Raw genomic sequence first — 16,767 nt, forward strand, 5'->3', positions numbered from 1 at the left:
TTTTGAACTATTTTCTGAAATTTAATAGGCAGACCCATTAATTGACTAATCCAGAAAATAATCGGCAAATTATGAAAACACAATATGCTGTAAAATAATAGCACCTGCAAACTATGCTACTAATGGAAACAGAAAACAAAATATCATCAATATCAACAACACAAGTAGCTACCCCACGGACCCATATAACCTCAAATCTTTTCAACATATAAAACCCAATATCAAAGATCATTTTATCTTCAGTATATACAGTACAAACACAATGAAACAGAGGAGTGACAGATTTCACTCTTTCCAGAATAGCGATCGTTTCCTGTTGCATACAAACTGTTATCCATATTAGTAATGCAACAGGAGCCCTGAGTGCTAGAGGCGACGGTGGATCTCGGTTTATGCTACAGTCTGACTGGCTACAGCATGTGAGCTAAAAACGTCAATGTTTTGACAAAAGAGCTAAAAACAAAATAATTATTTTTTCCAATTTAAACTGTTATTTGTCCATCACATTGCCCAGAATTTATCAAAACTAAAGGCAATGCAGAAATTAGATGCCTTAACAGTGTAAAACTCTAATCGATGTCATAAAGGCCTAAAAAATGTGATTTTATATGGTTCTGACATTTTGAGAGAAAAAATATTTTTTACATTTTTATCAAAATCAGTGCACAACAGCAACTAGTCAAGATACAGTCCACAAAGCTCTCAAAAAAATATTTTTAAGAATACGCCTCCGTCAAATGGACAGAGGATCGAGTCCCAGTTTTCCACAAACTGAACAGCTTCCTTTTCATTAAAATGCCCAACGTCCAGTGATTGAGCTGAAGTCCATTTGCACTTTACAAGAACCAGTGACAAGTACCAGAACTGGAAACAATCCAGGGAAGAGAGAGCGCTGCGGGTTTTTGTCTCCAGCTCACAACACCTCGTCCACATGTGCGTGGCTCTGCGTGTCTTCATCGCCCTCCCTCAGAAGCTGCTGGTACTTTCTTTTGAAAAACCCAAACTGCAAAGTAAACAGATTCAGTTCAGACAATGTTCCAATATCAGCTGCAAACCTATTTTACAAACAAAGTATTTTACAAGAGAGTCCAGTATATAGTCAATTTTCTGTAAGAATATATCCTATTTTTGTTATATCCAAATGTACATATATATATATATAGTAAATACACAGCATTCTGTTGCTTTGTTGATTGATTATAAGAAAATCAAGTTTCTTTTGAATCTATAAACATAAAGCTGCACATTTCTATTAAAACACAGATCAGGAAAAAGAACAGCATAGGAAATACGAAGGCCCTTTTTGTAGACGAAGTACTTCCTACCTTTGAACAACTGCCAAATAAATTTCAACCTCATTTCTTCTGATTCCTCCAAGTTCATAGTTATATTAAAAGTAATACACCTTCTTTTCCCAACTTGCCTGAAGAAACACCCATGGATCAAATTTACAAAACTAATCACTTGAATATCTGAGGTCTATATGCGAGATCAATTTGGGGGTGGTTGTGATGGTGGAGCAGTGGGGAAGAGCCCTCGAGGGGGTCCACACTGCCTCAATCTGTGCCTGGCATGGCCTCATTCAACTTAACGTGTTGCATCGTCTTCATTTCTCAAAAGTCAAGCTCTCTAAAATGCTCACAGATGTTGATTCCACTTGTGACAGGTGCAGATTTTCTCCTGCATCCTCAGCACACTCATTCTGGCTATGTCCTAATTTGTTCACTTATTGGGGTTCAATCATCAAAACACTATCAGATATTTTTAAAATGAAAATTCACCCAGATCATTTGGCATAGCAGGAGAGGAAAATAAGAATCTTTCAGGATCTAAACTCAAAGTAATGACATTTGTCACTTTATTAGGACAGAGGTTTATCTCTCTTCACTGGAAGAACTTTCATCCACCGAGCTGGACTCAGTGGTTCAGGGAAGCGATGCAACATCTCAGACTTGAGAAAGTAAGATTCACATTAAATGGTTCTTCTGATAAATTTGTGAGAATGTGGAATCCATTCTTGGACTATATAAAAGCTAGACTCTAAACCCTCACTTTACTGACATCTCCATGTGAAGAAAATCACATTAACCTTTTTTTTTTTTTTTTTACATCTTGTCGTAGCTGATCATAATACAAAAGGCCCTGATTAGGCCTTTATCTTCCGTAAATGCCTGTTGCTTTAAAGGTTCTATATGTATGTAGGTATCTGTATATGTGTGTGCTTGTGCATATGCATACATTTTCTACATTCTTTTTCTTTTGTAATGCTGTATAGCAGTTTATATGTTAAAAGAAACACACACATATATCAGGTTGATTCTCCAATTCAAACTGGCAGAGGTGAATTGCTCATTTTAAGAGATATAAGTGATTTAAGAGATAATCCACTCCAAAATTGAACAGGTTATCCTTGACCCATGCTACACCCTTCCACCAAGTTTCATGAATTATCTAGCCAGTAGTTTTTCCATAATTCTGCTGAAAAACAGACAAACCTGACCGAAAACATAACCTTGGTGGAGGACATACTTAACTAATAGTCCTCTCTGTGTTAAAATTATTTACACCAAATCGTAGACAGACAGACACACAGACAGAAAGTTACCTTCCACAGAAGTCCAACAGCCAGAGCTAACAGCAGCAGTCCGCCGATGATGCTGCCAACTATCACTCCCACTGGAACTTCACCTTTCTCTCCAGGTTTACTGACTGTCAGCACCACCTGGACAGCAGGAGGACAGGAGAGGTCAACACATGGTCTGTCTCACTCAGATATGGAACGATTAATAAACAACAAAGTTCACACGTCAGAGTTTGCCCACTAAATTTGAGAACTATGTTATATTTTTGCTGCAGTCTGGAGCTTAAAAATTTTCAAGGTTACAGATAAAATTTGACACTATCACAAATCTTTTCCTTCTCCATTTATGTGAGGCACCAAATGAAAATCTTACTGGCAGCTGTTTGGGGGAGACAATGAGGAGGTCAGGGTTGAAAGTCTCAACATCAACACTGGAGGTCAGCTCGACGGTCTGATAGGTGGCCTGTCAGGACAAATTTATAGAAATGAGTGCACTGAAAGCATCACAGTGGATTCATTAATGAGTAACATAAGAGAATTAAATGAATCAAAGCAGACAAAACAACCAGTATCATTATGATTAAATTATTGAATACATTTACCGACAGAAATGTGCCACTCCAGATTCTTGTTTTAACTTTCACATAGTAGTCGTTTAAAAGTTCAGTGTCCTTGAGGATGCATTTTATAGACGCGCATTTTGCACTCTTGCAGTCCTGTTGAACAGCGTTAACAAAAGGAAGTCAGTGCACAAGCCTAAATTTTAATGCAACCACAATTTCGAATTTCTTGGTTATTAAAAAACAACAACAACAACAACAACAGTGGGTATAGATATTAATTACAACTATACATGATGATTTAGAGGTACTAATTTAAGTATATTATAAATACAATATTTATTAAAATAAAGAATTGTTTAAGGATTATTAAAACATAATGTATGCAGTTATAAATAACGTGTTTATGCACTTTACAAATATTTGAGAATTATTATTTTAAGAATTACTTATGTATTGTTATTTATGCATTTTTATGTTATTATTTTATTTAGTTATTGTGTTTCCCCTCATATGTATGCACATACAGTACAGGCCACAAGTTTGGACACACCTTCTCATTCAATGCGTTTTCTTTATTTTCATGACTATTTACATTGTAGATTCTCACTGAAGGCATCAAAACTATGAATGAACACATGTGGAGTTATGTACTTAACAAAAAAAGGTGAAATAACTGAAAACATGTTTTATATTCTAGTTTCTTCAAAATAGCCACCCTTTGCTCTGATTACTGCTTTGCACACTCTTGGCATTCTCTCCATGAGCTTCAAGAGGTAGTCACCTGAAATGGTTTTCCAACAGTCTTGAAGGAGTTCCCAGAGGTGTTTAGCACTTGTTGGCCCCTTTGCCTTCACTCTGCGGTCCAGCTCACCCCAAACCATCTCGATTGGGTTCAGGTCCGGTGACTGTGGAGGCCAGGTCATCTGCCGCAGCACTCCATCACTCTCCTTCTTGGTCAAATAGCCCTTACACAGCCTGGAGGTGTGTTTGGGGTCATTGTCCTGTTGAAAAATAAATGATCGTCCAACTAAACGCAAACCGGATGGGATGGCATGTCGCTGCAGGATGCTGTGGTAGCCATGCTGGTTCAGTGTGCCTTCAATTTTGAATAAATCCCCAACAGTGTCACCAGCAAAACACCCCCACACCATCACACCTCCTCCTCCATGCTTCACAGTGGGAACCAGGCATGTGGAATCCATCCGTTCACCTTTTCTGCGTCTCACAAAGACACGGCGGTTGGAACCAAAGATCTCAAATTTGGACTCATCAGACCAAAGCACAGATTTCCACTGGTCTAATGTCCATTCCTTGTGTTTCTTGGCCCAAACAAATCTCTTCTGCTTGTTGCCTCTCCTTAGCAGTGGTTTCCTAGCAGCTATTTGACCATGAAGGCCTGATTCGCGCAGTCTCCTCTTAACAGTTGTTCTAGAGATGGGTCTGCTGCTAGAACTCTGTGTGGCATTCATCTGGTCTCTGATCTGAGCTGCTGTTAACTTGCGATTTCTGAGGCTGGTGACTCGGATGAACTTATCCTCAGAAGCAGAGGTGACTCTTGGTCTTCCTTTCCTGGGTCGGTCCTCATGTGTGCCAGTTTCGTTGTAGCGCTTGATGGTTTTTGCGACTCCACTTGGGGACACATTTAAAGTTTTTGCAATTTTCCGGACTGACTGACCTTCATTTCTTAAAGTAATGATGGCCACTTGTTTTTCTTTAGTTAGCTGATTGGTTCTTGCCATAATATGAATTTTAACAGTTGTCCAATAGGGCTGTCGGCTGTGTATTAACCGGACTTCTGCACAACACAACTGATGGTCCCAACCCCACTGATAAAGCAAGAAATTCCACTAATTAACCCTGATAAGGCACACCTGTGAAGTGGAAACCATTTCAGGTGACTACCTCTTGAAGCTCATGGAGAGAATGCCAAGAGTGTGCAAAGCAGTAATCAGAGCAAAGGGTGGCTATTTTGAAGAAACTAGAATATAAAACATGTTTTCAGTTGTTTCACCTTTTTTTGTTAAGTACATAACTCCACATGTGTTCATTCATAGTTTTGATGCCTTCAGTGAGAATCTACAATGTAAATAGTCATGAAAATAAAGAAAACACATTGAATGAGAAGGTGTGTCCAAACTTTTGGCCTGTACTGTATACTTGATTTATTAATACTCGGTGACAGTTTTTGTCAGAAAGTTCAATAAAATATGAATGAAAAAAATATATATGAGAATATGATGAATTGACTTGTGTGCAAAATGTTTTGCTATTATATCACATTTACAAATATTTACATTAGATACGTCATGTGCACAGTGTGCAGATTTTGATTTGTGCATCGTTAGCTTCTCTATGATTCAGGTGAAAATACGACATGAGAAAATGTCTTCTAAAAAACATATAAAGAAGAAAAACGTACAAAGAAATAAGCGACTGACCAGTGTTTCTGTGCCTCTGAGACTCTCCTCTGAGAAAGACGCTTCATGGCTCTTCACTCCGATCTTCAGAGGATCAACCAGGCCGCTGGAGTCACAGCTGACAGCACCTCCCTAAAGGTGGAGAAGCCTCAGGTCATTTATTCTACAGATATCATATCACACTGCAAATCAGTTAAAACTAAAATCATGTTTCCACAGCCTGACTCAGGAAATACTAACTAATGTAGGGGCTATGCTATGCTTGGTTAAAGCTACAGTAAGTGACTTTATATTTACTGAAACTGTCATTATGTCCTGACAGCAGTAGATGAAACAGATGATTTGTGAAAAAAATCTGTCTGGCCCCTCCTCATTCACCTGATGACATCTGCAAGAATCCACCGTGCCTGAACAAAACAAGAATCAGAGCCAGGTGGAGTCTCTAACGCCATGTCAATCACTGCTGGTGCACACACCGTACTGCCAACAACAGAGGGCACAGCAAAGACAAATAAACAGACCGATGACGAAAACCAAGCTTACGAGAAAGTGTAAAACCAAGCCTACAATAAAACAAGAGTAAACATGGCAGTGGCTTTTCAGAGGTGGAGAGAGCTACGGGAAAGGGAGGACTCAAAACCATCACTGGCTCGGGCTCAGTGTGACTCTTTTTAACTTGCCTTTCATTGTCCTTTGCCCTTTTCTGTTTATTTGTCTTTGCAGTGTACACTGTTGTTGGCAAAGCATGGATGAGCGGTTTTGTCATTTCTCAAGGGTGTGTTTTCACACGGCTCTTTTTAGCCCTTTAAACGGACTCAAATCAGTGACCCAGCATTTTTTTGCGCATATAGAACTCAGACCCCTCTGACTCCACAGTGCGGTTCACTTAACCTGTGCCGTGTGAACACAAAGTGCTCCAGGTTCACTTTGCACTTACGAAAACAGACGAAATCACGTTAGCCTGTAACGCTTGCAAGGACATAGGACAAGGAGTAGTTTGGTCCGTGGATCATGCTGCTCATCTTCAGATGTGGAATGCAGAATACATCAAATGGCAACAGTCTACAGCACACAGAGGTGCTTTAAGGTTTTCCTCCAATTTTGGGTTCATCTGAAAGCGACTGCACTGCAGTGCCACGTCAAAGTAAGAACAAAACTAGGTCAATATATGTTATATATAGACTGTGGTGTGAACAGAAAGCTGACCAGACAGAGAACTGGGTCATCTTTCAAAGGAACTGACAATGTAAACACACACACACAAAAAAAAAGAGTTCCTTTCCTGTTGGTCCACTTTTTGGTGCACTTTAAGAGGACCGAGTTTGGTTTGTTTCAAAAGTACGAGCAGTGATTGACACAGTGTTAGAGACTCCTCCTTACTCTGATTGGTTTTGTTCAGTGGTGGTGGATTCTTGCAAATGTCATTGGCAGCACTAGGAGGAGCCAGAGGGACATTATTTTTTTCACTGATATAGTGACAGTTTCAGCAAATATGACAAAAAGTTATTATAAAATTGACCTGCTGTAGCTTTAACCTCTGCAATAAGTTTACCATCAACTCACTGTTTATATTTACAGAACTGTTTGAATGTCTGTAATGTTTTAATTACAGCTTGTATACGTTGCAGATTGGGTGTAAACTTATATTTTTGAAGTAAAACCGCTTTTAAACTCTTTAAAACTTGCCAGTATTTGGTAACTGAGTACTCACGGTTTGTGTGTCCACACCGGTCACATAGAGGAGCGGATTTCCACCTTTAGTGGCCACTGGCAGAGCAATTGTCAGATACAGGAGGCTGACTGGGAAGTTACTCGTGGAAACCTTTAAATACAATTTGTTTTAATACATTTTAAATAAATATAATTAGAAATTAGATGGTGATATTTTAGGAGACAGATTCATTTATTGCACCTCTACGGTGAAGTTAAACTCTGGGCCAATATCATCGAGACTTTTCACTGTTGTTACCACGGGAACATCAGCATCTGCCACGTAGAAATTAATATTGGACTCCCTAGGACAAAGACGCCATGAAAATTAACACCTCGAAGCATTTACCATTGTCAACCATCAACCTTACAGTGCGACTAAAACAAGGAATAATAATGTCACGGTAACAGAAAGTAAAAAATCACCTCAATATACCAACTCCTGCATTATATCGGATAGGAATGGATATGTCCACCTTGTTGTCGGCAGGTCTGTCCTCTTTACCGTCACTGTGAAAAATTGAAAAAGCCAAGACATTATTACATGTCAACCATTTTAAATAACAGTCACAATTTTTCATTGAATGTGTAATTATCTCAGTGTACCTCTTGGCCTCAAATTTCACCTCAGCTCGGTTATCCAACTGGTCAAAATTGTATTCAAAATTCATCCTGAATTTCATCTGTAATTAAACAACATGACGTTTTATATTTTTAGTCGAACAAAGAACTTAATATAGGAAAACATTTTAAAAATAGTTAGCACAGGTAAAGATCTTTCTGCTCTTGCACTCACCTCTTCGTCTTTTCTCAATGCTGGGTATCCCACTTGGCAGGTGACAGTTTGTGTTTGTGTTGAGGTGCATTTGACTCCATCCGTCTGCGAAAGTACAGATAAGAATAGTTCATAACTGCGGCTTTAGATGTGGCTTTAATACACTGACAATACTTTACCATACAGTTGACAATCTTGTAATGTTTTTCAAATAACTATTCGGCAGCCTTTGAAGCCTTTGTCACTCACAGGAGGAAAGACGGAGGAGTAGTAGAGGGTGCCGGAGAACGTGGCCAAGACCTGAGTGTTGTATGCATTCTCCTTTTTGTTCTTCACAACCACTTCAAATGACAGCTCTCGGTTGTTTGCGCTGACCAGGTAGGGCTCTGAGCTGCAACACAACAAATTACTGTATATGCATTCACATGATTTCATTTCTGCATGTCACAGATTAAAGGAGCATGCTCACGGTCTGTGCATTGTCTAACTGACCAGAGGGAGAGGAATAAGAAGGAATGGTTAAAGTGATTGACTAAAACATGATGTATTCATATTGTTTAAACGTGTGTTGGTCTTTTTTTCCCCTTAACATCTATAAATACAGGGGAAACACAGCAGCACCTAAAACAGAATTTACCTAAACTGGTAAGACCATACTGATGACGTGACGTCAACATTCTGTCTCGCTCTCTGTATCATTCTGGACTCGATGCCACACCAAACAGAAATTAAAATCCAATCGGGGACAATCAGGGATCCGCACTGTAGTTGACAACGTGAGTAGCCAATCAGGGACTGCGTTGTAGTTGATGATATGAACTGCAGGCTGCAGCTTGCAGAACAGCAATGGTGGCTCCTGAAGCAACAAGTGCTAACTCAACAATTAAATGAGAACAAGAGAACACACTTGCAAAGTTTCTCGGAGGTAAAAAAAACATTTCTTCCCATTCTTTCGACTGGATTTGAAAGCTCAATTTATCAGCTTGCTTCAGTGGTGAAGAAGTTGCCCCCGGGTTTTTTATGGAGCTGAATGGCTGAAGGAGCTGTCATAGCGAGTACTCCCGCCCACTTAAAGTGTTTGAGGCAGCATAGAGTCCAGGCTGACACAGAGAGTGAAACAGTATTGACCTCACGTCATCAGGATGGTCTTACCAGGCCAGAAGTTACCTGAACCATACTGTAGCTACCTCCACCTTAAAATGCATAATACAGTATTTATATAGCAATGAATCTCAAAGCCTTCCTTTAGCTCGAGAGACACAAAAAGCAGCACATAGACAAGTCTCCAAACATGACGATGAATAGCAGCTGTGGAACTGCACCATCCTTTCATCTGAGTTAATTCACTGGGCATGTAACACCCAAACTTTGCATGTTTTTACCAAGCTCACAAGTCTGACCCGAACGTTTAATGGGCTATGAAGCTGCTGTGCGAACTGGAAAACTCTAATTTGTGCAGCAATTGGCAATTAAATCAGACTCATAAAACAGAGAAAATAGAAAATGGTGTAATGGTTGTCAGGAGTAACCAGGGCATAACATTAAATAGACACATATTGCCAAATTTGCTCCTCACACAATTCTTTCCTCTCTGTTGTATAGATGTGTACACTGTTGGACACTGCCTTTATGTGACATCATAGCTATGTCACAGAAAAGTATAGGGCTTTAAGGATGGTACTGTGTTCAGTTGGTATATAGCAAAAGAGCTGATTGAGAAAATAGGTTTTCAGGACCTTTAGATATTCACTTATCCTCATTCCACAAATGACTCACAGCAAAGGAAAACATCACCTTGCCCAAGCTTGTTCTATCACACGCTATTATTTCTACTCTCAACTTCAACTCTAAATGAACAGCAACAACACTCTTTATCCTGAGGATACCATCATGAAACAGCACACATCTTGTCTTTACATTAAACTGTAAGCTGTACATCTAACCTGTGTATTGTACACTTACATGTGACGGACAACCAGCATTACATCTTGTACTATACATCTGAGACAGGTCAGTGATTCTTACCTGGTCCCCTTCGTGTCTGTCTTCACACTGAGCACCAGATCACTGACACACACGTTATCAGAGCCGCAGTCTTTCGTGAAGGGGATCTGAAATGATAAGAGAGCAGAAATTTAGTGAGGGAAATAAAAACATGTAACATAAAGGAAATCTATTATATTTTGACTCCATTGGATGAACTCTGATGTTGTTGGGAAACTCCTTCTGATGTAAATCTGAGTTGTTGCGTGACTTTGTGAAACACCTAAGTTTTTAAAAGCCAATAATCATCACACACCGTGTCATTTTAGATGACTGTACAAACGCCTCTGCAAAATAACAACTATGCTTCAACTCTTCGTCACCTGATGTGTTTCTGGTAGACCTTTGACTAACACTGATTCAGAGATGTCATGTACTATGTCAGTCACTTACAAAGAACTCCCAGGCAGTTGGAGAAAACTGATCGAGCACAGGGTTAGCATCTGCATTCTGCTGCTCGACTTCCACTTTCAGACTGAGGGAGTTGATAAAATCTGGTGCTTCCTGTAGAAAAAAAACATATGCAGACAAATCAAGAGGTCATTTTCAAAACAGCTCATGCCTATTTTGGAAAACAACATATGAAGTAATATCTCTACAAACCTCATCACATCAAGGTGCTCACATAAAAACAGTCATTGATCTTCTTTAAGAACACAAAACTGATGATTTTCATCCTTTACCTGAACATAAACCTGGTAATCTTGGCAAAAGGGTGTAGATGATATTTTTGCCTTTCCTGTGAGCAAGCGGTCGTTGGTTTTAGTAAACATCCCTCTTGATGTCACTCGTGAGGCCTGCAAGTCAGCGTCCAGATTCAAAGTATAGGATATATCTGAAGGAAGTGAAAACAGTACACTATGTGACACTCAGTTTTCTTGAAAATGATCTGGATGGGATTTGAATATCGCTGAGCAATGGTCCAACAATTTGGGAATTTCGCTTGTTTGCCATTCTTGCTCAGAATGGCAGATAGATCGATATTGCTCCTATGTTTGTTCATTAAAAACACAGTCAGTTAGCTTAGCTTAGCATAAAGACTTGAAATACGGGCAAATGGTTAGGCAAATGGTTAGCTTAGCTCTGTCTGAAAGAAACAAATCCATGCAAGCAACCGCTACTCAAGTCTTTATGCTAAGCTAAGCTAACCAGCTGCTGGCTGTATCTTTGCATTTACTGTACAGACATGAATACAGTATCAATCCTCTCATCTAAATTTCAGCTAGAAGAGCACAGAGGCTTATTTCCAAATTGTTAAACTGTTGCTTTAAAAAACAGGAATCTGGATATTCTCAAGAAGCTTAACAGGTAATCAGATTTACCAATGGGTCCAACAGGCTTCTTGGGCCTGAACGCAGCACTGAAACAGAGGTTGGTGTTGAAACACGACAGCTTGCGTCCATTAATGTCGCAGGGTTTGTTGATAATGTTGATTTTATCGGGGTTGAAAGAAGCTTTGGCCGAGACAGACGCCACACCTCTGGACCTGAAAGGCAAAGTGTAATTTTAAATCATCACCAGCCTTGTTGATTCTATAAACAATCATTTACTAACATGAATAAAAGTAATATAATGTAGTAAATAATTATAGAATTCAGTCAATATTTAATCATTCACACTTTATCAAAGGTTGCCTTACTCACCAGAGCTGCACCACTTTTCCATATGCACCAATGGAGATGTCAGGGACTGTATCATCATTCAGATCTTGATAGCTGTCTAGGGATCTTCCAAAATACTGCAGTTGAGGATCCAGTTTGGAGCCAAGGATTCTCTGAAAGAGAGCTTAATGAATTAAATTATATATCAAATGAGACAGTAAGCGGTTTATTTAGCTCCAACTAAAACAACAAACTTCCTAAACAGCTTTCTCTGTCAGTCAGATATTACACACGGCCGTTTCTCTTCGTACCTGCGAGAACTGTTTCTTTAACGCCTTCTTCTCCCCGTTGTAGATGTAGATGACACCTCTTCCTTTGTCTTCTAGTGGAGCGCCAACTACAACGTCATTATAACCGTCGAGGTCCAGGTCAGGAACGGCGGAGATGGCCATCCCAAAACGTGCATTCTCAGTACGAGGCGGACCATTGAGGAATCCCTGCTCGTTCAGTATACCCTTCAGGTAATAAGACACAGAGTGGAGCTAAACGTCACGCTACAGTTCCTTTAAGTTCAAGAAATGAAGTCCAGCTTTGAGAATATCTCTGACTTAGTTACAGTACACCCCACAAGTGCCATGTTGCTCTTTTTTACCTTGGTGACAGAGAAGACATAGACCCTGCCTTCCTCTTTCTTCAGATCGCTCATAAACATGGGCGCACCAACCAGCAGGAGGTCCGTCACCCCGTCTTTATCCACGTCCAGGGGGCAGAGGACACTTCCAAAGTATGACCCAATCTGGGAAAAAAAATTCCCGCTGTTTATTAATCACAAGCTAAACTTGTTTCTGCACAGATACAGTTGGTTCTTGGGAAAATGTGAATAACACATCCAGTAAAATCAGTACCTGTTTCCCTCTTTCTGAATCTATGATAGCAGTTTGCTTCTGGTCGTTGACGGTGTAGACGATAACTTGTCCCGAGTGGTTGGAGCGAGGTGCACCAGCCACAAAGTATTCTACTGACCCATCGCTCAGTGTGGTGACGGAGTAACCTGGAAATGACCACAAATGACACACTTTATTAGTGGACTTCTGAACTTGGGGAACCTGATCGTCAGCGTAAATATTGGCAGTGTACGTTTCTGCAAACCACAGATATGTTACATTTGTACACTGAAGCTTAACATTTCATTTTTATGTCATGACATCGCTGTAGTTAACGTGTGGTTAGGTTTAGGCACAGAACCACTTGGTAAGAGTTAGGACAAGATCATCTTTTGGCTTAAATACCCGGTTTGGTTGCTACAAACACAGCCGAGCATGTCCCGACCTGTCGTTAAAATATATTTGCTTCAATGGTTTTGAACAGCAGTCTCACACCATCCACCATCCTCCCCTTCTCTTGATAAGAAGCTCTGCTAATATACAGTGGCATGCAAAAGTTTGGGCACCTCTGGTTAAAATTTCTTTTGCTGTGAATAGTTAAGTGAGTAGAAGATGAACTAATCTCCAAAAGGCATGAAGTTAGAGATGAAACATGCTGTTTAAAATTTAAGCATTTAAGCAAGATTTGTGGAAAAAAAGAAAAAGAAAAGGAGCACCATGCAAAACATTTAAGCTCTCAGATGACTTTTACCAGGGTCCCAGATCATAATTAGCTTGTTAGGCTTCTGGCTTGTTCACAGTCATCATTAGGAAAGGCCAGGCGATGCAAATTTCAAAGCTTTATAAATATTCTGACTCCTGAAACCCTGTCCCATCAATCATCAGCCATGGGCTAATCTAAACTGCTGCCTAGCACTCTGATTGATGCCCACAATTCAGGAGAAGGTTATAAGAAGACACAAAGTGTTGTCAGGTAGCTGTTTCCTCAGTTTGTGATGTAATTAAGAAATGTCAGGAAATGTGGAGGTCAAGTTAAGGTCTGGAAGTACAAGAAAACTTCCCAAGAGAGCTGCTTGTAGGATTGCTAGAAAGGCAAAAATATGAAACATACACAGTAGCATATCAGTGGTTTGCAGAAACGTACAATGCCAACATCTGATGGAAACATTGCACTGCACCACACATCTTTTTTAAAGGTACAATTGCTATGTTTTGCAAATCAAAGGCTCTACACACCTACACAGGTGCTGAAATGAACAGTGTCCAGCAGCATGCAAACACATATACTTACTCACAGACACATTATTCTAGCCGATTAGACCTTTAGTCAGGTGTAGGCTGGGTGGAGCTATGCTGGGAATTAGGTGATTTCACTAAACACTGTGAATAATAACAGGGTAAGTTGTCCTGCCTCAACAGGTACAATAATATCAAGAGAAGTGTGAAGGAGATTTCACTCAGGAGCTGTTTGTACACACCCATAGTGGTGATAACATCTGTTGACCATGGATTAGGAGCTTTATACATAAAATACAGTATGTGATCATTTTAGAAACTATAATGTGTTATTATTGATTACACCAGTGGTTTAAAAACTGTTTGTGCTCAAGGCAACAGGCAACACCTGTATTCATATCTGTGCACAACAGCTTCTCTAACGTGTGTTACCACTCTGATCACAACATAAGACAACACAAATAAGATAAAATAAGACAGGTCGCTTTCGTGATACTGTCTACCAACACTTTTTTCTCTTTTCTTTCAGCTGTAGGTCGTTTTCACTGGTTCTTTGTTATAATTTGCTCCGTACAATAAAGCAATCTACTGTCCCACTCACGGCTTTCTCCTTTTAAATGTTTTCATCCCTCACACTAGCTGCCAAACAGGGCTTTTGATGTGTCACACACTTATAATTCCCATGTGCGAATGGTGACAAATGGGTCCCACGTTAAGGTTTTTTTAATTAAATTGAATTAAAGTCAGTTAAAAATATTTTTTGTATAGGCGCAGTTAAATATTGCAGTAATAATGTGTGGTTCACAGAATCCCACGGCACACAAGTGTGCTGCGACACACCATTTGAGAACCACTGGATTACACCACCAAACTACAGTGAGTAGTCAGAATTTGCTCTGTCTACTTAAATGCATCAGTAACAAGTCAATAATAAATAAGTAATAGTAACACAGTGTCACAATGGCTGCTTTGTAAAGAACAAAACATTGCATTAAATCTGCCTACCCAGTAACGAGCTGTGGTTTCTGTCTTGAAGTGTTCCCTCAAAGGCTGAGAAAGGGAGAATGTCCACTTTTGACCTGGTTTGATGGACGACAGTCCCGCTCCATGCGTAGGCTCCCACTGCTCCCAGCATCATCACATCCTTAAACCAGCACAGATACAGTCAACAGACACTGCACAGATACAAATACTTCTGGAGATCACAACGTTTATATCACATTTATGGTTGAGGTTATAAACTGAGCAGCTTGACACAACCAATTTTTCAGTGTCAAAGGTTTTCATCTGTATCAAATAGAGTTTCTCAGCTGGCTTTCAGTAAAAACCACAAATGGAAATGTGTGAGAACAACAGCTTAAAGAGGCAACTGCGTAGGTTCGTGGTCAGACTGCGTTTAAAAAATGCAGCTTCCTCTTTCCTTTTAGTGAGAACGCAACATTGGTGCAGCAGGGGGGCTGTTGTGAAGGTGTTGTGGGTTCACATTATATTGTGTAAAGAGCTTTACTGTCACTTTACGCTATGGTCACATATAAGTTACTACTTAACTGTATTTAGTTATTATCACAAGTATTTTCAAGTGAAAAATATTTGGTCAGTACATTGTTGTACAGTTGTACTGTACAGTGTTTTTCCACTGTTTACCGCATAGTGTCACAGAATTACTGTATGTGATGTGTGACAGATTGCGGTTTAACAAAAAACACAAATGAAGCATAAACTGTTTCCAACCATCAACACCACTTTGGCTAAATACATGTGAGAGCAAAAACCAGGTATTATAATATACCATTTTGCATGTACCTTTTTTAATGTGCTTAAGATTAACGCTGCTGTGATCATTTTCCAGGTTTGTAAAATTCATTCTTGTATTACTCAGGATCAGTCTTCTTTCTGGAGATCTTGGTCTCTCTCTCAGAAATCGCCTGCAAATTTACTCAACCTGTCACGGCCTCACATAAAGAGGATTTTATTTCAAGACCAGTCAAGACCACAACTGCGGGGAGATCACAAAAGTATCTGTGTAAAAGAGAGTGTTGAATAACGATGGTTATGTTGATTTCAGCTCCTTAGTGTTTGTATTTGTTTGTTTCCCACATAAAAAATTGACCTCTGCATGCCTTTTGATTATCTTCTGGTCTTGTCTCAGTCTCGATGCACTCTGGTCTTGATCGTGACTTGGTCTTGATCTCAGTTTAGATGGTCTTGACTACAACACTGGTAAAATTCTCTCTCAAAAGCAGTACAATGTGTGACATCTTGACATCTGATAAGCATTCAAACTGGACTTCCTTTATCATGTCACACAGCCACAAGCAACAGACAACCCTTTAAGTTTTTTTGTGTGAACATCCTTTGTCACAATTGACAGAAACATTTGATTTAATTTAATTTGGGGTGTAGGTGACTTAGTGGATAGAGCAGGCGCCCCATGCCCCAGGCTGTTGCCACAGTGGCCCGGGTTCGACTCCAGCCTGTGGCCTTTTGCTGCATGTCATTACCCCTCTCTCTCCCCACCCTTCACGCTTAACTGTCCTATCTATAAAGGCAAAAATGCCCAAAAAATATCTTTAAATTTTTTTAAAATTTAATTTTAATTTAATTTAATGTTTTCACTCTGGTGTAAGAGCGATAAATTAATATTTTGTCTTGCAAATTGTTCTGCTTTTAATCAGGGTCTCTGCAGGTCTGCAAGTCAAATTTAAGACTTTTTAAGACTTTTTTAAGACCATAATGAGTACAATTTAAGACCCATTTCACATCGATAAATTCAATAAATTCTGACCGGGCAGCACAGGTAGCCTACTTCAGTTCCGCTTTGTAGTTACGTTATAGCGTCCTCAAAAATCGAAACATTTAAAAGCGAGACTGAAGTTTATGCGTGTTTTAAATAAAAGTAACGTCAATAGATTTTTAAGACCTTTCAAAATCGTATTTAAGACCTTTTATGAGATTTT

At 39.5% G+C, this 16,767-nt stretch overlaps 1 protein-coding gene across 1 annotated transcript in view; it reads right to left on the bottom strand.

The window, feature by feature from the left end:
* The window catches only part of itga2.2 (integrin, alpha 2 (CD49B, alpha 2 subunit of VLA-2 receptor), tandem duplicate 2), a 29,292-nt gene continuing 12,525 nt past the window's right edge, over positions 1-16,767 (bottom strand). Inside the window, exons 11-30 of the mRNA XM_033620460.2 lie at positions 14,816-14,954; positions 12,596-12,741; positions 12,343-12,486; positions 12,002-12,205; positions 11,733-11,863; positions 11,412-11,575; positions 10,773-10,924; positions 10,483-10,593; positions 10,072-10,157; positions 8,296-8,437; positions 8,068-8,151; positions 7,878-7,954; positions 7,698-7,781; positions 7,474-7,576; positions 7,273-7,383; positions 5,583-5,693; positions 3,184-3,297; positions 2,955-3,044; positions 2,606-2,722; positions 1-1,003 (exon numbers count right to left, since the gene is read on the bottom strand). Coding sequence (XP_033476351.1) covers positions 914-1,003; positions 2,606-2,722; positions 2,955-3,044; positions 3,184-3,297; positions 5,583-5,693; positions 7,273-7,383; positions 7,474-7,576; positions 7,698-7,781; positions 7,878-7,954; positions 8,068-8,151; positions 8,296-8,437; positions 10,072-10,157; positions 10,483-10,593; positions 10,773-10,924; positions 11,412-11,575; positions 11,733-11,863; positions 12,002-12,205; positions 12,343-12,486; positions 12,596-12,741; positions 14,816-14,954 — 2,400 coding nt within the window. The 3' untranslated portion in view covers positions 1-913. The remainder of the gene's footprint in view (positions 1,004-2,605; positions 2,723-2,954; positions 3,045-3,183; positions 3,298-5,582; positions 5,694-7,272; positions 7,384-7,473; positions 7,577-7,697; positions 7,782-7,877; positions 7,955-8,067; positions 8,152-8,295; positions 8,438-10,071; positions 10,158-10,482; positions 10,594-10,772; positions 10,925-11,411; positions 11,576-11,732; positions 11,864-12,001; positions 12,206-12,342; positions 12,487-12,595; positions 12,742-14,815; positions 14,955-16,767) is intronic.

The sequence above is a fragment of the Epinephelus lanceolatus genome, chromosome 9, assembly GCF_041903045.1.
Source record: "Epinephelus lanceolatus isolate andai-2023 chromosome 9, ASM4190304v1, whole genome shotgun sequence".
NCBI classification, from domain to species: Eukaryota; Metazoa; Chordata; class Actinopteri; order Perciformes; family Serranidae; genus Epinephelus; species Epinephelus lanceolatus.